At 40.3% G+C, this 24,952-nt stretch overlaps 1 protein-coding gene across 1 annotated transcript in view; it reads left to right on the forward strand.

Annotated features, from left to right (window-relative positions):
* The window catches only part of SV2C (synaptic vesicle glycoprotein 2C), a 190,788-nt gene that overhangs the window by 31,583 nt on the left and 134,253 nt on the right, over positions 1-24,952 (forward strand). The window contains exons 2-3 of the mRNA XM_054031263.1: positions 2,486-2,525; positions 10,294-10,993. Of these exons, the coding sequence (XP_053887238.1) occupies positions 10,414-10,993 (580 nt within the window). The 5' untranslated portion in view covers positions 2,486-2,525; positions 10,294-10,413. The remainder of the gene's footprint in view (positions 1-2,485; positions 2,526-10,293; positions 10,994-24,952) is intronic.

Below are 24,952 nucleotides of genomic sequence, written 5' to 3' on the forward strand. Positions count from 1 at the left end.
CATTTGATACAATTTAGTATTCTTTACTCAAGAGAGCACCTGTAAATGCTCACTCAAGGCATTTAACAGGAGTAGGAAGGGTGGCCTAGCTCAGGATTGAGGTGGATTGGCAAAACTATGTAGGGGAAGCTTTTAAAAGTCCTGCCTGAAACTTGCTGTAGTATCAGTCACCCAGGTCTAAGTCACCTTGGTTAATGAGCACCAAATATTCTTGAATTGTTTCTTGCATGTACACATACCCATGTAAAAAAGAAAAGAAAAGAAGTAACTCTTCAGCAAAACTAGATTGTAATAACACTGATGGTAAAACCTACAAAAGCAATTAAATGGATCATTTGGGATGAAACCTCCAATACTTAATTACAATGGGGCAAATTTGGAGATGATAGAGATTGGGCTCCATCGTGACTTGTATCAGAGATTTAAATAACTCTTAACAGTAAATGTAATTTTTTGTATATTTTATTCTCTGTCTACTTTACAAAAGGTGTATGGGGTATTTAATTGTGAACATGCCATATTTCTATTGTCAGTTATTGTTTCCTAGACAAGAAATGGTCTTGATTTCAGAAAAAAGGAAAAATGCATGTGTCAAGGCTGATTCCCCATTCTGGCACTTCAAGTGCTGAAGGTGGGGGCCCACAAGGATTTTAAAAATTAATACATCTCTACCTCAATATAGCACGACCCGATATAACACGAATTCGGATATAACATGGTAAAGCAGTGCTCCGGGGGTGGAGGGGGGCGAGGTTGCACACTCCGGTGGATCAAAGCAAGTTCAATGTAACGTGGTTTCACCTATAATGCGGTAAGACTTTTTGGCTCCTGAGGACAGCGTTATATCGAGATAGAGGTGTACTGGCTATTCCAGGCTGGTATTAAACTCCCAAGGTTACAGGTTCTCTCTGACCTTGGATGGGTAGATGCTGCCACCACCCATGTGCAAAAAAACCTCCCCCTTTTGAGAACCCAGGAAGGAACACTGGGGGATTCCTTCCTGTGGGGTACCCTCAAGCCCCACCCCTTCCCAGGAAGAGCTGAGAGAAAAACAAAGGAAATCAGCTGTTGCCATCAGCTAATTAAACAACATGCACAAACCTCTTAGGGACACAAAAATCCAATCCTGTTCTTAAAAAAGGTAAATGTTATTAAACCCAAAAAGAAAGGAAATACATTTGGAACTTAGGCTTTTTGGTAGATCTTAAAAGAAACAATTATAAAAATTAAGCATCGAGACAGTTCTCTTGAGGTTCAGCTTAAAGATTACAAGCAAAACAAAAGCATCTGGGGTTAGCACAGAGGAGTCCATAAGCCAATAAGAAATAAAAGAAATAACCCTAATCGTGTCTTCCTAGACATTCCCTGATTACTTACATATTTGGGGTTTCAGATAAGTAGGGTTGAGGCATGATTTGATGCTTTTTCATAACTGGTTTTAAAGCTTTTTACAGCATAACTGCACCCTGTTCCCTTCTTTCCTGGAGAACAACCACACCAGACAAAGGGAAATTTTTTTCCCAATTTTAAAAAGTTCTAGCCCTCCCATTGGCTCTTTTGGTCAGGTGCCCACTCCCTTTCCTTTACCTAGCCAGGGAGACTATTTAACCCTTTGCAGGTAAAGCAAGCATAGAACAGCCACCAAGAGGCACTTTATAGCTAACTGGCTGGCTAGGTGTCCATAAAAGGGAGCTACCACCTCCCCACTTCATTTACCACAGCATGTCTATTGTACAGTGCCACATACAGTGGTTGTTCTTAAAGTCTAGCCACTAAAACCTTGACTTAATAGTTGTAGTTACCTCAGTATTTGTAATATTCACTATTCTTACTATAGGGAAGAGTGAAGTAATGTTATTTAGTTATCTAAGGCAATTGGTCAGTTTTTAAGGGTTACTGGTATACAGTAATTATGTTGCTGGCAATACTGAAAGTTCATATCTATACCATAGATATATTTAAAAATAACTGGAGGACACTGCCCTTTTTTATTAGTAGATATTGGCCCAAAGAAGAACCCTAAATCCATATTCCTTGATGTTGGTGGGGAAGTTTGGGTCATTGATTAATAGATCTAGGTTTGGGCACATGTGTTAGAACACTTGTTTTTTTTCAGCACCCTTGTCTACAGTGTTTAGAAGTTTGGACATGCACAAGGAAAGACACCTGAATTAATGGCATGCCTACTTCAGCTTAGAGTGCATCAGTTAAGGGTGCATTGAGAAAGCTATAATCAGTGCTGTAGTTTCCCTCTTCCTCTTGTTCTCTTTTCTTTTAAACAAACAAACAAAATAATCTGAAATTATATGAAAAAAATCTAATGCAGTGTGTTAGCCAACACAGGTTCTAATCACACCCACTCTCTCTCTCTCTCTCGCACACACACCACATTATTGGTATTTTGTCCATGGTATTAACATTGTATATATTAAATATGAATGTTGGGTAGTTATGCTAATTGTCTTGTATTATGCTCTTCCCACAGTTCTGTTCACCTACACTAAGGCTTTGTCTACACTGCTGGGGTAAGTCGACCCAAGTTTACACTACTCCAGCTACGTGAATAACGTAGCTAGAGTTGACATGGCTTAGGTGTCTACACTGAGCTGCGTTGACGGGAGACGCTTTCCGTCGACTTATCTTACTCCTCTCGTTCTGATGGTGTACTGGAGTTGACCAGAGAGTGCTCTGTGGTCGATTTAGTGGGACTTCACTAGACCTGCTAAATCTACCCCCACTGCATCAATTGCAGCAGCATCAATTCCCGGTAAGTGTAGACCTGGCCGAAGTACCCCACAATACTTTGCAAAGCTGAAGTCAGCTTTGGCAATGGCAAATACGAAACCTGTTAAAGGCAAGATATATTTGTTCTATGTCTTGGTACAGATAGGGAGTGCCTTCAAAGCCCCTAAGATTTGGGATGTAGTATCAACAACAAAAGATAAGGTACCCCCGGACACAAGAAAAACAAAGTAGAAATCTGATTGGTGAATATTAGTCTTGGGTGACCTACAGAGTGATTTTAGCTCATAAACAAACATGATAAATTAGGGCTAATTTGGAGTATAGAAGGGGAACTGAATGCTGTGAAAAAAAACTACTTCCTAGATCAGAGGTGGGCAAACTACGGCCCGCAGGACCGTCCTGCCCAACCCCTGAGCTCCCAGCCGGGGAGGCTAGCCCCCAGCCCCTCCCCCGCTGTTCTCCCTCCCCCCGCAGCCTCAGTGCGCCGTGCCGCCAGTGCTCTGGCCTGCCGCTCCTGCCAGGCAGTGCGGATGGGGCGGAGGTTCGGGGGGGGGGCAGTCGGGGACAGGGAGTGGGGGGTTGGGTAGGGGGTTGGGTCCTAGGGGGTGGTTGGGGCGGTGGTCTGGGGAGGGGGTGGTCAGGGGACAAGGAGTGGGGGGGGGTGGATGGGTCGGGGATTCTGAATGGGTGGATGTGGGCAGGGTCCAGGCTGTTTCGGGAGGCACAGCCTTCCCTACCTGGTCCTCCATACAGTTTTGCAACCCCGATGTGGCCCTTGGGCCAAAAAGTTTGCCGACCCCTGTCCTACATGGATTGGTAGTGCAGTAACACTTTCTTTTCTGTATTGTATTGCTTTGTCTTTAGACAATAAATTGGCTAAGCTTGGTTATTTAGTCTCTTGAACATTTTTAATACTGAACCATAAGTATAGTCAAGCAATTGGCTATATTTTACACAATAAGTGTGAGGGGTGATCAGTCTAGCAACTCCACAAAGTTGCACACGTAGCATTTTCTATTTCTGCTTCCCTTGTTAAATATAGCGTTCAACTTTAATGTAGTACTCTTCATATTGTTAAATGTTTATCAATAAAAGACACAGGCCCAGAGAAGGTTTCTAGATTGTTTTCTAGAACATTGGTTCACTTTAGCATTTCCTGTCTCTTGTATGCTTTATTTCTAAGTTATAATGTTGCTGGATTACTTATTTATTTGTTTATTTATTTATACTAAGTGCAATTTCCAGATAAAAATTACTGATCCTGATTCTCCTCTTTAGTACACCAGTGTAACTGAGAAGTAAATCGGTTGAAGTCAGTGGAGTTACACTGTGTAAACAGTGTGCCAGCGGAGAACTAGATTCCCTGTCTCTTGCCAGGTGGATTTGAGTGTCCTTAAGCAGGAAAAACATTACCAGGGCCTGATTCTCATTTACACAAAGGCCCTTTTGCATTGATTTGACAGTTTAAAGGGATCATAAAGTAGGTGGGAGTTACCTTTTCCATTCACTGTAGGGCCCTTTTACACTACCACAGCAGTATAAAGAGAGACTTAATGTAAATGAGAATTGGGCCCTGAGTTGTTGTTTTATAAAACTGAGTTTTGGATATTACAGCGTATAGGGTTTCAGAAGGAATAATCAAACACTCAGATATTCCCCTTCTTGCAGCTTTGTAATATAGATGAATTTATTCATTACAAGCATCTCTCAAAACCTAGTAAGCCAACATATTACCCCAGCTTCTCTCTCCCTAGAGTGCTATTGCATACCATGCTGCCACAATATGATCTTCATTATGGTCATTTCCTTGTTTTTAAAAATAATGTATGTTGGATTATTATTTTTACTGTAATTACTGTAATTTCATCAGCTGTTATCTTGATATGGCATGTAATTATGAGGAGAGCAACAGAGTATGTGAATTTTTATGAAGACATAATTATGATGTATATTGGTGTAGAATATACAGATCCAATTATGTGCAATCATACCGAATAATCAAAAACAAGTGAACTGTGGCAAGTGTGTGCAGTATTTCATTTGGAAAATTCAGTGTAGTGGCTGCTTTATTGTTTAAAAAGGCAAAAGTAGTCTGGGTTGTAGCATATCCACCTACCCAAACCATTTGAATTATTGGAATCCCAATTTTTAAAAAATGCGTAGCTTCAGAAATACGGATTTTTTTTATCCATTTTTGGATTAAAGTTAATTCTCTTAGTTTGGGATGTGTATTCTAAGTTTCAGTTTGATGTTATAAAACCCTGACAGAAGGCTTTTTAAATACCCTTCAATCTGATTTCTATATTCATTTGAAATCCTTTTCTGCTTGACTTCCAGTGGTTTCCCTGACAGGAAAAGCCATAATTTTCTCAGCAACCATTACTGTACAAGGCAAATAATATAAATTAGGCTTACACATGTCTATCTTTGATTTACAACTAGGTAGAATACTATTCAGATCCCACCTTTGGACATGAGGTGTGGTGACTTAGAAATATTGGTACCTCCTCTTCCTTAAATTCATGTATTTATCCTTTAATTGGATTTACCTGCCCTATGAAGCAAATACCACCCCTTTGACTGCAGAGGCTCCTTTAACAGCAATACCAGCACAGTTCCTCTGTGAAGGGGAGGGTAGCATTCCGGTGGATGTGAGCTCTGCAGGGGCCCCATGGGCACAAATAAATAAAGGTGGGCTGGGGATGAGACTGGAGGATCCATTGTTCCACGACTCCTCTTTTCTTTCTCCCTAGGAGGAGGCAGCATGTAATGGTCCTAGGGACTCCTGCTGCTTCAGGGGTTTCCCCACATCCCCCTTGTGGAGCTACCTAGCATGCAGATCAGTAGTCAAACTTTTTGCTATGTAAGACCCTATTCCAGCAACACACACAAGCACACGTGTAACTTTAAGTATAGAGGGACTACTCACATGCTTAAAGTAACACATAGTTTTCTGGATATAGGCCTTTGTCTCATGTGAATTGTGTCACATATAAAATATTAAAGAACTTGAATAAAATTTTGAAAAGCATTCTATTTCAATATGATATCATAGTACATAATATTTTTCTATTTCTCCTTAGTCATTTTTCACATCTGAGACAACTTGCAAGAAAACAGTAGATTTTCTCTCTAAAGCCTTGTCGATAAAACAGTGGAGGTGTACACACTGAAATGCCCCTCCTGCCGATGTAACTCCCTTGCTATGCCGACATAATAAAAACACCACCATGAGAGGAATAGAGCTTATGTCAGTGTAGTTAGGGCAACAGTGTCTGTGTAGACACTGTGTTCTTTATATTGGCTGTTGGCTGTCATTCTTGTCAATTTCACGGCTCCAGCCATGAAATTGACAAGAAAGCTGGCTCTCTGGCTGCTGCCTGGTCTCTGCTCTCAGCCAGGCTGCCACCCAGGCTCTTGGCTTGGGCTGCCAGCCTGGCTCCCTGCTGGGACTGGGAGCCCTGCTGCCCCCGGGATCCTGACTCCCTGCTTCCCGCCAGGAGCAGCTGATTGGACTCCAGGCGCAGATCTTCCCGCCAGAGGAGAGAAGCCCTGAGCAGCTTTCCCCCTGTTCCTGGTAGAGAGCGCGGAGACGAAAAGCTCCATGACACTGCCCCCTCCACCCACTCTCAGCTGGGAGCAGGAAGGCGAGAAGCCCCGGATGGCTGCTGGGCCCCTAGTGCGGAGCTGCATGGAGCTGAGAGCCCTGGCTCTCGGCCCCAACACTGCCCCTCTTCAGTCAGTGGAAGCACTCCTGGTGAGGGGACACACCACTGACAGATGGAGGGTAGTGTGGACATCAGCCACCGCAGTAATTAATGTTACGTAGGGTGACCAGCTGTCCCGCTTTTAAAGGGAGAGTCCCGTATTTAAGCCCTCCTGAAGTGTCCCACCTTTTTCTTAAAAATGGGCAGATTGACCGGTATTTTCTGTCCTCTTCCCACCCATCAGTACTGTTGGCCAGATCTCTGTTCGCCAGCTGCCCGCCCACCAGCCGTGAGAGTGTGTGTGTGTGGGGGGGTGCGGCTCCAGTGGCCGACAATGGGGGCTGGGTGTGCAAGGCTGGTGGCGGGGCAAAGGTGCAGCATGAGGCCGGCTCTCGGCTCTCATCCCCCCGGCACTGGCTGTGTGCTGTGGTGGCTGGTGAGTGTGGGCAGGTGCCAGGCGGTGGCCGATTATGTGTCACCTCTGCTGCTCACCCATCTGCCTTTTATGTGCTTCCCCTCTCGCTGTCCTCTCCCTGCTTTGCCCCTTGGCCCACGCCCTGCTGTTCCTCCATATCCCCTAAGGCAGGTCACGTCCCACTCCCAGTGCTGTGTGGAGAACCAGCTCCTGGCAGGAGCGCTCAGCTCACCAACAGCCTGGCTGGCAGGCTCCTTCCTTCCCCACTGCCTCTGGCTGGGCTGGTGCCCTGGGAAAGCCCAAGGCCCTCCAGCCCGGGACACTGGCCTGGAGGAGCTGAGCCCTGCATGTGCCAAGGCCCAGCACAACGCTGGCATAGGGGAGCCTCTCCTCTCCTCAGCTAAGCTCTGGAGTGGTGGGGAGGAAGCAATTTCCAGCCTGTTCATGCCCTGAACCTGCAGGCTCCACAGCAGCCCCTTTCACCCACCCACCCCCGCTCTGGGTCTGTCCCGGGGGCCCAGCCAGGCATGGAGGGCAGAGAGCACTGGGCAGGGAGGGTTAGGTCTGTCGGTCACCTCCCCTATGTAAGGGCTTGTCTTCACTACCCGCCTGGATTGGCGGGTAGAAATCGATCTCTTGGGGATCGAATTATCACCTCTCATCGGCACGCGACAATCGATCCCCGAATCGATGCGCATATTCCACCAGCCCAGGTAGGAGTAAGCGCCGTTGACGGGGGAGCCGTGGCCGTCGATTTGCCACCGTCCTTACAGCGGGGTAAGTCGGCTTGGATACGTCGAATTCAGCTACGCTATTCGCGTAGCTGAATTTTCATATTTTAAATCAATCCCCTCCCCAGTGTAGACCTAGCCTAAGAGAGGTGTATGGGAGTGTGTGTGTGATCTCTCCCTCTGTGTGTGTGTGTGTGTGTGTGTGTGTGTGTGTGTGTGTGTGAGAGAGAGAGAGAGAGAGAGGGTAGGGGTGCGTGTGTTACCCATCCCTGTGTGAACCCTAAAGCCTTAAAGATAAGAAGGTAAATAAAAAGAATCCAACTAGGCAGTATTTCTTTTTAACAGGGGCTCTGTCAACCTGATGTTAATTTGAATGTTTGTACTGCATAGTTTTGATTGATTATCGTTGAACTCACTTGAATATGGGTAATTATACCAGGCATCCCATATTCAGGGGACTATGGTCACCATACCAATAATGTCTTTTGAGGGAGACTTTCAAAGCTAAAGAATTTTAATGACAGCAGTGGCCTTGGCCCAATAGACCTTCTTAGGAGGAACAATATGAGTCTAAAATTAGGCTATAGTTTTCCATCATAAATATTACATTCTTATTTTTTTAAGTGCTCAATTTTTCTGCTGGTGACTGCTTTGGTTTGCATAAAACATTTGAAGGGTACTCTGACCTTTGATTGATTTGAGGAACATTCAAAATGTGTAAAATTAATGTAGACTGAGGAAATAAAAAGAAATATAGAGAACTGTGGTGACTTTTGGTAATATTTATGAAGAAAGTCCTAACATTTCTTTTAGTTTCATTAAACATATTGATTTTTAAGGTTAGATGCACATTATATTACTTCAGTTTTTTCTGTTATTAAAATTACTGTGTCCTATCTTTCATAATGCATTTTATAATTCTGCCTATGCCCCAGAACATTGCCAATCTAAAAACGGATTTCTGAACTACACTTTTAAGGATAAATATTCAGTACAACACATTACTTTAAGGGTGGATTTTAAAAAGGAATCAGCATTGGTTCAGATCTACTCCCACGGAGCTCAGTTGCAAAACTGTCATTGACTTTAGTGCGAGGAGCAGAGTTAAGCCGATACTGAGCACTTTTGAAAATTCCACCTTAAATGTAAAATACTCTTTATTTTTAAAAGGCCAATTAGTAAAACATTTGGGGGGGGGGAGTTTAAACCTATTATTAATGTAAATGGTTTAATGAATCAAATTGTTTTCAACAAAAACAGTAGTTATCTTGGTTTTAAACATTCCTATGCACTGTTTGTACCCCAAGCACTGCATGTTGAGGCACGAGAACCACTGCATGAACTACTTGTTTATGCAAACAGCAAAAATGGGAAAAAATAATTGAATGTATTAGAGATAAGGAAGGGAATTTGATTTAAAAAAAAACAACCAAATATTGGCTTTTAATCTGACCGGTTCAGTTTTTAATTTATATCAGTTTGAGTACTTTTTCAGTCATATATTTCTTAAAGCAAAACTTCTTCAAAATAACTTTCTTTAGCCCCTTCCCATTTATAGTATATGCTAATTTTAACTGGAGGGAGGCACACTTTAAAATCAACTTAACATAAGACCCTGTGGAACTCCTTGCCTGAGGAGGTTGTGAAGGCTAAGACTATAACATGGTTTAAAAGAGAACTAGGTAAATTCATGGAGGTTAAGTCCATTAATGGCGATTAGCCAGGATGGGTAAGGAATGGTGTCCCTAGCCTCTGTTTGTCAGAGGGTGGAGATGGATGGCAGGAGAGAGATCACTTGATCATTATCTGTTAGGTTCATTCCCTCTGGGGTACTGGCCACTGTCGGGAGACTGGATAATGGGCTGGATGGACCTTTGGTCTGACTCAGTATGGCCATTCTTATGTACTAAATCACTTAGCTGCTTTGGAAATACCACCCAACATGACTAAAGGCATTAACCACAGAATGTTTCATGGCCTATGTGCAATTAGCTAATGTTCTCAGTCCATTTCCTTAGTTCAGGTGTCAACATCATTACAGTTTAAAACCGGCAGTAAGGATTGAGGGCATGATTTAATATCTATTGAAGTCAGTGGAAGTCTTTCCATTGATTTCAACATACTTTGGACCAATCTTTGAATCTTTATGAAGACTGGACTACCCTTTCATCACTAGATGTGGCTCCTCTGGATCAAAGTTGAAGCACATTGATGGGCTAATATGGGGAAGCTTGCACAGCTGATATTTGTAAATAGACTTATGTGTCCATAACTGTTCATCTGTTCACTTTTCACAAGCATAAATTAACTTCTTAAAAAATGACATTGTGGTGCCATGTTCATCCCTAACATTTTTTTCATAAATTGGAAACACGCTATGTTTATTTTAAAGCACTAGTATAGAGATTTTTTTCTTTCAGACTGAAAATTAATGTTGGATGAGACACCAGCAGACAATAAATTCCATAGTGCAAATGTGTAGGGAAACAGGGATTTTCTTAAGAGCATTTTCTTAATAACATTCAAAGAAAATGTATGTATACCATCTTTGGAGCCCTTTGTTATAGTTGTGGAAATGCAGCCACTGAAAGCTGTAGCTCCCAAACAATTATTAATATGGTACTGTACCAGTGTGAAGGAGCATCTAAGAGGGAACAAAATATAAATAAGGATATTCTCTTTTTATATTTTGCAGATATCTTGTTGAAGCTGAACATGTTCTCGCATCTCCACTGTTGACGTCTAGCGCAGAATAGATATTCCAGACAGAATCAGTAGATCCATTTGCAGTAGGACCATCATACATTAATACAAGATGGAAGACACATACAAAGACAGGACTTCATTAGTGAAAGGGGCTAAGGACATTGCCAAGGAGGTGAAGAGACAAACTGTAAAGAAGGTGAATAAAACGGTAGACAAAGTTCAGGATGGGTATACGCAGAGATCCTACAAACAATTCAAGGATGAGGAAGATGATGAAGACTACTATACACAAGGAGGAAATTATGATGGAGAAGCCAATGATGATGAAGGGTCAAGTGAAGCAACTGAAGGGCATGATGAAGATGATGAGATTTACGAGGGGGAATATCAGGGAATCCCAAACATAGGGCAAGGCAAGGATGGAATAGTGGCCCTGCAGCAGCCCATCCATGATGAATATAAGGACCGTCATGAACTGGAAACAGAAAGGAAAGCTGATGAAGAGGAGCTAGCGCAGCAGTATGAGCTGATTATACAAGAGTGCGGACATGGCCGTTTTCAGTGGGCCCTCTTCTTTGTTCTTGGAATGGCACTAATGGCTGATGGGGTAGAGGTTTTTGTGGTTGGATTTGTGTTGCCCAGTGCTGAGACAGACATGTGCATACCCAATTCTGGATCAGGATGGCTAGGTGAGTCAAATCTATATATTTCTACTGTATGACAAATTACATTTGTAGTCTGTCTACTTATTATTTTGTCAACACTAATGCTTGTTAAGAAAAATAATTTTTTTCTTCTATTAAATGTGACTTTGCAAGTCACTAAATGTATTAAATGGCTGAAATGCATTTAATGAAAACAGTAATTTTTAAATTTTTTTTTTGTTTTTTACGGTCAGTCAACAAAAGTAGCTACACAAATACTGTTGAGATAGTCCTGGGTGTTTTCTTTTTCTCTGTAGTCTAAGGGCTTGTCTTCAGGATTTTCTGCATGGCAAGCGGGGTGTAAATCTACAGTCCACTAGCTTGCCACACAGTAACTGGCTATGTGGATCTTTCGTCAGCACAATAGAAGATCTGTAATGCGCTTTGACCTACTGTTGTTTGAAATTTTGCTTTCAATTACAGCAATAGACATCCAGAAGAACTATATTAAAAATCTGATCTGATGAGTGAAGCTATTCTGGATTTACCCTGGCATAAATGAGTAGACTGTGACCCTACAGTGTTAAAATTATTTGTTTCTTTTATCTTTATAGCACATGGTTTTGTTGGAACTCTCTCATTTTCACGTTAGCTCAGTTTTGCTACTGTTTTAATTCTTGTCCCTTTGTTCCTGACTGTTTTGGAACTATCTGAATTTCCTAAATGTTCAGCATGTAAAAATTAGACTATCCTACAAAATTTAAGTAATGACAGAAGCTGTCTTACTAAGGTATTTAGCCTATTTCAGATGGAATTCTCTACATTGACGCCAATAGTTTACTCGCTAGGTTTTTATACAGTAAATCAGATTCTGTTCTCATTTACACCCGTGCACCCTGACTGGCTTCTTTAGGGATGCAGGGATATAACTGAGGGCAGAATTTGCACCAATAAGCATCCTTTAAGATAGTCTTTGCTTTTATATTAGTTGAAGGCTCATATACTTTGTTGCTAGAGACAAAAGACATTAGTTATTTGTGTGGTGCTAAGATTAGTCTTTCATCAAAATTAATGAAGATATCTAATTGATGACCGAGATAGATGGCTGAATTCATACAACAGAGCAAGCTACCTGGCTTCTTCCATAGCAGCTAATTCCAGCTGATACTTCTCTACCAAAGAGGTCATGCTGCCTATATCGTCTCCTCCTGGGGCTCTATTTCACACCTTGGCAGGAGGTGTTGCCATGATGGGAAGGTCCACTTTTATTACAGCCTCAGTCATCGTTCCCTTCTCCCAAATGCTAATACAACCCTGCCATTCCCTATGGGTTCCCACATTTTGAGCACGTTGCCCAGCAGCCAATTCTGGCTTTATTTCTTCCCTCCACTCAATCACAGTAGAGGTTGCTGTGACCATCATCACCCCCATGTGTTTCCCTGACCACTGGTAGCTGGGGCTGATGTATTTCTGTAACATACAAACTGTCTCCCCTCTTGACTGCCCATCTCTTTGTCTCTCTCTCTTGGTCTTCAGGGATTTTCCCTTCCCACCAACTTCATTATGGAAGGACATACCCTTTTACTGTGTCCTGTCTCTCCACTCTAAAATGTTTGGGTGGACCCTTACTCTGGGACCTTACCCTCCCATGCTTCTATTTTTTCTTATATGTCCCCACACAGTATTCATACTGCTTCCTGCGGCACTCAAATCTTCTGTGCCCTTATCTGCCACATCAGAAACACGCACAGAGATTACTCTCATGTAGGAGGCAGTGGTCTCCCTGCCAGGACTGCTGGGCCCCAAACCCCACCATCTGTACCTTCCACTGCATGTCCCACTCTGCCTTCTGCAGCTGCCATTGTTCCTGCAGAAGAACTGCCTATGTCCATTGCAGTTGTTCAGACATCAGATGAACAGCTTCCTCCAATTGCTGCACTGTTACCACGTCCTTCCTTAATAATAGATGACTCTGTCAAATCCTGCCAACTATACCAGTTGTAGTGGACTGGCCACCTCTTCTGTGACCCTGCATGGCCTAGGGTCGTGCTACAGGCAGCCTGCCTCAGTTCCCCCTCTTGGACTGTTCAAGAAACATAGACTCTTTTTTGTTCATTCCCATCCCTTCTTGAGTTGTGCACTATTAACTTTATTTTGAATGTTTGTTCATTTTTCAAGTCCAGCCAAAAGTTCACACAAACAAAAGCTTCTCTTTCTCCTCCCAGGACTTCCTGCCTGGGGCCTTTCCTGCTTTGGCAGGCCACTTTCAGGCCCTACCTGGCTGAAGTTTGAGCCCTAACTGTCAGGACTCTTTGCTAGAGCCTGCGCACTCTTGGCAGTCTCTAATCCCTGAGCATTGCCTTCTTCTGCTGCTCTTCATAGGGCAGTCATCCTGATCTCTGCCAGGTGTGGCTCATTCTGTACTCAAGGTTGGCTACACTGTTACAGTGGAATTAAAATGATTTCTGGCAAATCTTAACTAAGATTCATTACAGAAATGTGTATGAATTTATTCCTCAGAAATTATGTAAATTGAAACCTTGTTTGTAAAGTTAAGAAAACAGAACACACTTAATACTTAGATAGTTATATAGTAGTCTCACGCCTCAAATATGGAAATTACAATAAATGTTCCTGTATCTTTTTGTAGTAACAATATTAGATTCTGTGTTATAAAATATTTATTTGGTAATACCTCTTTAAAAGATTAACACACACAAGCAAGGAAAATCAGAATTAAGCCTGCCATTGCAGCCTTACCTTCCCCTAATATGTACCAATGACACTGTGACACCTTGGGTTATCATAGCTATAGGGCCCACAAAAACATAGTGATATTACCTGCCCCCTAGCAAAATGCAAGTGCTGTAGATTGCAATACTACAATACAAGTGGTGAACATTATATTTATATCCATTATATACACAGCCTGCATAGATGGAATAACTATATCCCCAGTAATATGTAGTATTCTTCAATATCATGAGACTCTGTGGCAGAAGCATTTTAATGGCATCATAACTGGGCCTTCACAGACATGCATTTCCATTATTTTGCTGTTATAAATTCACATCATGATCACATCCTAACTGGGTCTTTTTAGACAGACCTTAAAATTGTTTTACTATTATAATTTCATAACTTAATGGGATTATTAATGTTGTTAGGATTCTAAAGTTATGGCACCAGGGCTAAAAGGTGATGCAATTATTAGGAAGAAGATCTAAGAAATCCAACATATTCGTTAGACTCTAATTTCTGTAGAAATGTTTTCAATGATTTTCTTTCCATTGCCAAGTAGGTAGAAACTTATGTTTCTTGGAATTGCACTCAGTGCGGCAGCAGATACACTCAAGCCGATGTACTAAAAATATTTTCCCTTGAGGCAAAGCCTTCTCCTGGGAGTTCAAAAAAACAAGAAAAATACAATGTTTTCTACTGACTCTAAGGATAAAAAGATGTCAATCTGTTTCCCACTGAATGCTTCCTGACTACTTTAGCAAAATCACAATGGAATTGCCTTCCTTGTAGATTCAAACAGAGCATCTTAGCCTCAGTTTATGAGATCATTCAAAGGGAGAAAGTGTACTAGCCTGCCTTATGGGCAGTCTTATTGTGATTTTGCTAAATTCAAGCTGGTGGACTGAGACCAACATAGTGAGGGGCAGAGAGAAGGAGGGGCCATGATATCACCTCAAGATGATGTATAAAGCCCAAGTATCACACACAATATCATATAGTCAATTTATGTGAGATCTCATGCTTTTCATTGTAAGGGGGAGAATAGAAAGAGATGACTCATGAAGGAGGAAACCATTGTTTAGTTACACATACTGTGATTCATTGATTATAATTTATTATCGGAGGAGCTGATGGCAACCATTTATGTTTACGGTGCCTAACACTTTCTGTTATAAAAGATTCTGATGACCTTTTTTGAGAAGCTCTCACACCTCCAGTGTTTGCAGCAGTTCTTCGTAATTTGGCAGGGAGAAAGCCTTCGGACTAGAGAAGTGCCTTCTCTTTGTTCCAGGAAATTCCATTCATGTTTAGCTGTTATAAACTGTTGACAATTGCCATTTCCAAGTGCATGCTTCCTTTGTCAGCAAAAATGTTGGTAGCTTTTCAAAATAATAATTAAACATGAACATTCTAAAGAAATGGGCCCATGCTGACACTGCCACCTCCACAGCCACAGACACTGCACTGAAAATCCTGAAAACAGACAACTTGCTGCTGTCAGAGGAACTGTAGTGTGGAGTGGAAGAGGCGAGAGCCAGGTCATGCTCCCCTTAGCCCCATCAAGTGGCACTACATGGGACAGGAGTCCACAATCTTCTTCAGCAGGTAAAAGAGGGAGCCAGTCTGAGCTCCCCCTGACCAAATGCTGGATCCAGTACCTGGTGCTAGCAGTCCATTTTCCCCTGCTAGGGTACACCTTTCTCTTGCTACAAGCTAATGTCTATAGCTCAAGCTAAGTTGCAGTGCTGAAGGCCTAGAATTCAAATCTTACTCATGTACATAATAGAATTAGTGTTTACCTTTTTCCTTAAAAGCCCTATAAACTACTTACAAAAAAACCCTATATTAAAAGAGTGTTACATAGATTGCAAAGTCAAGCACATGAATGTTAGAAAACGCAAGAATTTATGTTGCCCATTTGACCTTAACATGGCTCCCTTGTGCCTATGAATTATGATAGTCTTTAATTATACACTATTTTTTTCTACAGGGTCAATCTCCCCGTCGTCTCATTCAATGTCTAGGTAGTTCTTCAATATTTTTTTTATCCTCATCACTCAGTGTGTGGCCACTTCCTTATTTACTGCACACCATCCAAAGCAAATAATACAGAATTATTAATTTCTCATGGGTGTCCATCAGACTAGTATCTAAGTGCCTCACAAATGCTAATGAATTTATGTCTACATCTGCCCAGTGAAAAAGGAGGTTTTGGGAGGGGTGTTTTTGTTTGTTTGTTTGTTTATTTGTTTACTGATGAGGCCATTCAGTGGATCAGGCAGAGCTAAGATTAACACTAAATATCTCCTGACTCCCAACACTGTGCTCATTTCCCCCATACCATGCTGTCTTACTGCCAGAGGAACTGACCATCTACCACTATTAATAACTGAATTGAAATGTCGGCTCATCACTTAAATCAAGCCCCATGTGTATCAAGTTGGACAGCAAAAATATGAGGAACTCAAAACTAGTGACCATCTGCCAAAATATTGGTTAAGTGGGTAGCTCAGTAACATACAGGAAGGCCACATCAGAGGCAGGGATAGATTAAGTTCTCCTGTGTGGTATTCATCTATCTTACCACAAATGCGTCATATCTCTTCATGTGGTGCCCTGCCTCTTTCACTATACACCTTCAGATTTTTAGACAAATGAGACTGAATCCTAGAAACAGCCTCCTTCACTCCACAGCCGTGATGCTTCCCAAGAGCAGGTTCATCCTATGCACTGACTGAAGCAGGACTCCTGTGGAAAAAATAGCATATGATCATGTAATTAAAGACTGTATCATAATGCATATACACAAGGGGACAGTTTAAGGCTGCATGGACAATCTAAATTCTGGCATTTTCTAATTTTTGAATGCTTGACTTTGCAAACTTAATGTTTTTAATGTCATTTTTGTATGTATATTAATGTAGATGCAGATGTATTTTCAATGGATCACATTCACAGCTCAGTGGTAAGTCAGTGCCTTTAATGGGAGTTGTGTCCCTTTTACTCCAGGGATGAATTGATCCTAATGTTTTAGGGTATAAGATACTGTGAAAATGTATTTGTTATTCAGTTATATAGTGCTGTTTATGTACCCTTCCCTGCATACAGTGTAAATGTGCCAAATAAAATGAGTCTTTGCCCCAAAGAGATTAGAGGAACAATTCCATACAATACAAAGCAATATATGGGACAACAAACACACAGTTTGAAGTAGAGCTTCATGGAACAGGTATGTTTTCAGGACATTTGGTTTTTTTAAAGGAGGAGAATACCAGATTTCAGGCATTTCAAAGTCTCAGGGGCAGAGTGAAAAAGCGCATAAAGTTGGAAGTGAGTAAAAGAAGCAAAAGTGAGTGGTGAAAAGACAAGTTAGGGTGGAGGGAAGAGAATGGTAGGGGATATATCACAGGTGGGAGTAAGTGTTATGCAGAGCCTTGAAGTCAGGATCAATAGCTTAGCATTGATGTGGAAGAAAAGGAGAAACCAGAAAAGGGACAGAGTGGTAGGAAGGGAATAACCTTGATACCTTCTTTTGGGATAGGCTGGAATTCTTTCCATACCAGCCTTACTTTCAAGTTAGTCTTTTTTTTTTTAAGAAAAAATATTTTATAAAATGTTAAAAAAAATCTTATAGTTCCAGCTGTTCTATAATAGTAAGAAGTTTTCAGTGTTAGTCAGTTCCATATTCTTATATTGCTAGAATTGGAAAGTTTAAAAAAAACAACCACCTCAAATTGTAATATACGTATATAAAATGGCTGAGTTTACTAGTTTACTAGCTTAGATAAAAGAATTGACCTGATCATTCACCCATAGGAGAGCCTGTTTTTGCAGTTCTGCACCCCTAACAGGCTTGGATAAGCATCCAGAAGTTTACTTGCTTAATTAAATGAGATATCCAAACTCTCTAGGAAGCCATTGCTGATGACTTATTCATGGACAAGGCAGATCTCATAGTTGATTGTCCACAAGAAAATATGACTGGCCCAATTTTTCTGTAGCCAAAAGGAGTGCGTTTGTATTTTTTTAAGTTGAATCTGTTTTGGAGGCTGGTCTTGTGGTTAAGGAACAAGAGTGAGACTTACGAGATCTGCGATCTGTTCCTAGTTCTGCCACAGACTACTTGTATGGCCTTGCATAAGTCTCTTCATCACTGTGTGCTCTGTTTCCTTATTGGTAAAATGGGGATAATATTTCCCTGCCTCACGTGGGTGCTGGGAGTGTAAACCCATTAATATCTGTGAGGTGCACATATACATCAATGATTAGCACTACAGAAATCTCTCAACGAAATTACAAGCTATAGTAGTAATCACACTAGAACGTGAAAATCCGAGGCATATGGACTGACTGGTACATCTGATCTGAAATAAAAACATGAATGCTGGCCTGTGACCTCAGTTTCTTTGTAAATGGCACAAAATAATAGCAGCACTTCTTATTGCCTGTGGGCAGATCCATTCAATAGCATGTACCCTGAAACAGGTGTCAGACCAGTTGTCATGTTTAGTTTCTGGTAGGATGTGCTGCTCAGTTAATTCACAAGAGTTTGGTCAGCAGCTCATCCAATAAGCAGTAAATAGTACCATTTTGCTTGACCAGCTTTGGTTTTTGTTTGTCCAAGGCTGCTGTCTGACAACTAGGATTTTTCCTAACTTGCCTCTGAACTTTTTTACAACTGCCTAATATACTTTCCTCTCTTTTTTTTCTCCTGGAGATAATTTTTTTTCTTCCTTGATGGTCTGAAGCATCATTGCTGTTATCACCAGTATCAGCATAAATCTAAGAATACAGTTTGTTTAGTTGTGTCCCTTTTACTGGCTGGATTGCAGCAGCACATCAAAAAACATTAAGGGCTAGATTATCCCTGGCCCTTGTGAGGGTGAGCAGCAGAAGAGGGCTCAAGGAGCTTTCTTCGCATAAGGGGACCCTCACAAGGACTAAGGGCAAATCATAGTCTCTGTGCTCAGAATAACAGTAGAGATTGAAGAAGAAAAAGATCTGGTGAAGTTCCAGAAGGGTATTCCCCACCCCATTAGAATTTGTAAGGTAGCTCATTGCTTGTTACTTTCCACTACAGTAACTGACTTATTTATATAAAAGCACATTTGCACGTGTGAGAAATGATAAAACATTTCCGTGCTTTTTAATTTTCTATTTTTTTAATCTTTGAAAGAGGCAACAATGTGTGGGGGAAATGGGTCTGCACTATGGCAGTGTCTTCAAGGCTTTTGACGACAGCGGATCACCAGAGAGAAATGATTTATTTTTCTTTGCATGACAGATATCTAACTGAATTCCATAGAGACTGTGAAAAAGTCACCAAAAATGTCTTCACTGACGGTAATTTATGGAAATAAAACAAACAGCCCCAAAATGCTGTAGAAAGATATTATGCATCTCTGAGGATTCAGAGGTTCAAATTGCACTATAGGCCTGCATCCAAAACCAATTTTCCAAGCATAATAAGTTTAGCTTCTCTTTGCTCTATTGCCCAATTGTTGTTTTCACTGTGTTGAAAGGTTAATGCTATTCAGAATGAATCCTGGTGTTGTTTAAAGGTTAATTACACTTCAGCTGATGTAGTAGTAGAATTTCTGATTTTTTCTAAGGAACACAAAGTTATGGTTAAATGTTTTCTTTCAATCTGTAATCACAGAGAATACTTTATATTTAAAGAATAAGGTGAAGAGTTATATAAGCGTAAATGATGTAGGGTTGACTAAGTCACAGGATCTTTCTCTCTCTCTGAGTGGGTGTCTCATTATTTATATTTGTCCACATGTATTCTGTTCCCACATCCACAGTTGCAAACTACTAGCCTGCTTTGCAAGGTGTCCTGTCTTTTGCAGATTCTGTTTAATTCTTACTGTTACCTGGTGAGATGAAGTGTGGTCTGTTGAAAGATTTTTCTGTGAGCATCTTAGATTTCTTTGCAGCATTTGCTGTGATCAAAAATCTAAGATAAAATACCATTCAGCTGCTTATGGAAGTGCTTTTTTCTTCTTTTTGTTTTTAAAGTATTCTGAGTTATTTAATGAGGGTGACATGCTATAACCAACATGATCAGTTATTTTCATTGACTTCTGTTACTATGATTTTTAATTTTCTAGTTCTGTACTAGAATTCAGAATTGTAAAGTGGAGAACTCTCTCACTCAACTTGTGCCAAGCTTCTATCATCCTTGGATGACTTGTAGGCATCCTAATGATTCATACATGAGGATAAATGCAACCATAAGGAGATAATAGTGCTGGGATTGGGAAGGTGAACATCCAAGGACAGTTTACTTGAGTCATCAAGATGTTTACTGAAACCTCACAAAATCAGTATCAGATATTACCTTGACTTAATGTCTTCCCCAAAGCTCATCAGAATGTACTTGAATTAAACAGGGTATTCTCAAGAGTGAGGTTCAAAAGTGTGTGAGAAGGTTCTAAACAGATCTTGGAGGTCAGAGACACTCTGACTCCATTTTGCGACCAACAGGACAAGATGTCGGAGACTTTCCTTAGATTAGGATTTAAAGATGTGATGTTAGTCCGTGTTAGCTAGCTCAATATAACTAATACCTTCAGGGGCGGCCCATCCATATAGGTGAACTAGGGGGTCGCCAAATTCAAGGGGGAAAAAAATCAAATAAAAAAAAAAAAACCCAAAGATGTCATTATTTCAATTCCCATGCGCATACGGAGGGAATATGAATTATAATTCATTTCTCTACATTTCTGAGAATTTATTATGTCATTTTTTATTTATTGCAAAAATAAAGAATATTTTAGCAAAAAAAATATTTCAATTTGTGACGTAGGGTCAAGATGACCCACTCCACAATTTGGATAAGCAATAACTCAGCCACAATGAAACACATCCGCCAGCGGCAAGAGCTGCAATGCTAGTGACACCAAACTCGAATATACATCAAGGTCGCATAGCTGGAAATTCATGTAGAGCGGAGATATCCTGAGTTGATACATGTCAAACAGTCATTTTAACACACGTCGCCGGTCGATGGTTAAGAATCGAGAGAATACTGTGGAAAATTGTGTTTCTTGGTGCCAAAGAATAAAGAATAACGTCTTTCAGCATTATAAATCCACAATATGAGTATCTTTAAGCGTTCTTAAACCTTAGCATTATTATCGGGATGTATAATTATGAACTTTTCTTTGTTGTAACTGGTTCACATGTAATAAATAAGGTCCATAAAAGAAAGTAACAGCATTAATGCTTAAAAGACTATGAAAGAGATGACGTCACACTCTAAGCAAGTAGCCGTGAGGAAGGGGATTATTTTCCAAACAACCGGTGTCCGGTTATAACGTCGAAAAAGGTCATTTTGTTTCTGTGTAAATGCTATAACTAACTGTTTTAATAGGTAACTGTGTGTATGTTACCAAACATTGAACCTTTAAGCAGTGAAAAGATGTGTTGGGATGGTTGCAATGTGGTTTAAATCACCAGCCATGTGATGTGTCAGCCATCCTTAACGCTATAATGCTTGCAGTCGGGAGCACAGTACATAACAATATTCAAATGCCCAATGGCAGAAAGAGGAAAAAGAAAACCCTCGGGAGCTGAGTATCATAAATGAAAGGCTGAGAAGGAAAAGGACCAAGCAAAACAGCAGGGATCCTTCCTGAAATATCTTCTCTTTAATCCAAATAAAGATGGAAGCAGTTCACAGCATCCAGATCAAGGAATTTTACTTGGAGAGGTTAGCTCACATCCACAAAAAAGCAGTTTGGAAACTCAAAATGATGGAAACTTACTTGTAGATGAAGGCAGCTCACAACATCTTCATGGCCCAGATGTGATGACAGTGTGTGGCAAATTCTTGTGGAACATGGACCTGAACAAGTTAATGAATTTCCCTTCCCTAAGGATGGAAATAAAAGAAAATTCTCTGCTCAGCATTGCAAGAGGAAACTCATTAATGGGGAGGAAATTCATCGAAACTGGTTACAATATTCAGGGTCGAAGGACTCTGTGTTTTGCTTTTGCTGCAGGTTGTTTAAAAATCAAGCAATTGTACATCACTTACTGAAAATGGTTCGAAGGACTGGAAAAACATATCTTCAATTCTCTCTTCACATGAAAGAAATACAGAACATTTGGAATATTTTCAAAATTGGAAAGAACTTGAATTATGATTGAAAAAAGGGAAAACTATCGATGAAGAAAATTTACGTGTGATCAAGGAAAAAGAAGAATATTGGCAACAAATATTAGAGCGTCTGATTACTTTAGTGAGAGTTCTTGGTGGGCAAAACTTAGCATTCTGCGGCCATGGTAGAAATAAAAAATTATACACTCCAGGTAATGGAAACTTTTTAAAATTTGTTGAATACCTAGCTTTGTTTGATCCAGTCATGAAGGAGCATCTATGTAAAATAAGTGATCATGAAACACAGGTTCATTACTTAGGAATAAATATGCAGAATGAACTGATTCAAATCCTAGCAAATGCCATTAAAAAAATTGTAAAAGCTGCCCATTCTGCAAAATACTTTTCAATAATACTGGACAGTACACCATATGTGAGTCATGTTGAACCAATGATGATTGTCATTCGTTTTGTGGCTATGGAAAAGTCTGCAAATGAAGATAATGTTGAAGTGCTCATAAAGGAACATTTTTTGGGTTTCGTATCACTGAAGGAGACACCTGGAGCATTTATGATTGAAACTATGCTACAAGAGTTTGAAACAATGTCATTATCTGTTGAAAACTTACTTGGCCAAGGCTATGATAATGGGAGTAATATGAAGGGTAAAGACAATGGTGTGCAAAGGAGAATGATGGAAATCAATCCTAGGGCCTTTTTCGTTCCTTGCAGTGCGCATTCTCTGAATTTCGTTGTCAATGATGCTGCTAGATGCTGTTTGAAGGCAAGCAGTTTCTTTGACCTGGTGCAACATGTTTATGTGTTTTTCTCAGGCTCAACACACCGTTGGGAGATTCTGACTCGCCATGTGAATTCTCTAACTGTGAAACCACTTAGACAAGATGGAAGAGTTGCACTGATGCTTTGAAGCCTCTTCGCTATGAACTTGGAAACATTTATGATGCCCTAATTGAAATTTCTGATGATACTACCTTTACTGGATCATCTGGCAATATGGCCCATTCAGATGCAGAAGCTCTTGCAAATGGCCTTTCCAAGTTCAAATTTGTGACTTCACTCATTTTGTAGTATAATATCCTTTTAGAAATTAACCTTTTAGAGAGTAAGCAGCTTCAGGAAAAGAACTTGAACATACATTCTGCTATTCAAAAACTGCAGCAAACTAAAAATATTCTGGAGGAATTCAAAAGTGATGAAGGGTTTGAAAGAACACTGGTAGATTCTCTCGAGATTGCTGAAGAAATAGACTTTCCGACAGAATTTGACCCAGAGCCAGTTCGCATTCGGTAAAAGAAACAGCAGTTTTCGTATGAAGGACGAGACACACCCATTCAAAACCCAAAACAAAGGTTCAAAGTGAATTTCTACTTCGCAGTCCTCGATACTGCTATTCACTCGGTTGACGAAAGATTTCAACAGATGCAGCAGCTCGAGTCAGTATTTGGCTTTCAAAATTATATCTACCACTTGCAAAAGAAAACAGCAAAACAGATCAGAGAATTTTGTATAAAACTGGAGTTGGCATTGACTCATGAAAATTCAAAAGACATTGATGCTACAGATTTGTGTAGTGAGCTTCAGGCTTTTTCAAGATGACTTAAGAAACATTCCACTCCTGAAGAAGTACTGAAGTTTGTTTGTGAAAATAAACTCAGTTTTCCAAACATTTTTATAGCTCTACGCATTCTTTTAACTTTGCCAGTTTCCGTAACTAGTGGGGAACGTAGCTTCTCAAAGTTAAAATTGATAAAAACATATCTGCGGTCAACGATGGTGCAAGAGAGACTTGTTGGACTTGCCACAATGTCAGTAGAGCATGAAATAGCTGGAAAACTGGATCTAAAAGAACTAGTGACTGAATTTTCAAAACTTAAAGCAAGAAAAGTCATGTTTTAAGAGCACAGAGTGTTTTTTTATTCGGAGTGTTTTGTAAATACAGGTTAAAGTTAATTGAAGAGTTTTCTTATTTCTTTCTATATTGGATGTGGTGGTAATGGCAGTTAAAGCAGGATAGCGTAATGGATGATTTTGGATTTGTAATAATAAAAATTATAATTAACATTTTTATGCATTTTTATTTGAAATCAGACTGAAATATCATCTAGCCGTCCTGTACAAATCTATTCTGAAAATTTCATGTCTCTATTTTATCTGATCTCCGAAACATTGGTTGGACAGACGGATGGATGGACAAACCGAATAATTAAGCCTCTGTTTAAAAAAAATGCTTAAAAAACATTAAAAGGAAAAAAGGGGCAAAATGTTTCCCAGTTTACCAAAACCTCAGCCTAGATCCCCCCCCTTGGGGTTTGGGGGTGCCAATTGCATGGTTTGCCTGGGGCACCAGTTGCTGGCAGCTAGTCTAAGGCCACCCCTGAATACCTTCTAAAACTCTAGTCAGGACAAGTTGTACTTTAGCATATGTTAAACATGATCTAACATAATTCTAGTCCAGAAAAATCCTGGCTTCGTTGTGAAAGGATAGGCTGCCCAGGGGACAAAGTGGCAGGTCAGAAGTGGCTACAATCTCTGCTAAAATAACAGATAATTAGGTTTATTGAGAATCTTCTGTACTTTTTCTATAATTTAAGCAAGTGTTAGCATCCCAGCCCTTAGTTATTTAACAATCTAACCTAATTTTATTTTCTGTGTTTACTGAATAAAATAAAATTTTCTTTGGTTATTTAAGGAAACAATTGTCTGTGACCTTTAGAAGAGTTCATTATTTATTACTTATGTACAGTCATAGATATGCATGGTGCTTTGCAGAGGAAAAATAAAATAAGCTAAGAACATCAAGGGGAGACAACTACATAGGATTGTGATGGGGAAAGACAACATAAAAATCAGGTCAGTTCAGCTCTTACTACATACATCTTTATGGTTTGCAGTTTCTTAGTTACTTGTCTTCATTTCAAAGGGTATTGACTTTGAACTCATTGGCCTGACAGACAAAGGCTGACTTAATGAAGATCTACCACATAAAATTGTGCTGCCAGCAGCAGGGACACAGCCCAAGAGAGTTAGACCAATTCAACCTTTGACAGCTGCATTAGGTCTAATTAATACAAAGATGCTGCTAATGAGGTCACACAGTTTTTCTTGCTCCCATCACTAGTAATATTAAATTTAAT

Source organism: Malaclemys terrapin, chromosome 6, assembly GCF_027887155.1.
Source record: "Malaclemys terrapin pileata isolate rMalTer1 chromosome 6, rMalTer1.hap1, whole genome shotgun sequence".
Lineage (NCBI taxonomy): Eukaryota > Metazoa > Chordata > Testudines > Emydidae > Malaclemys > Malaclemys terrapin.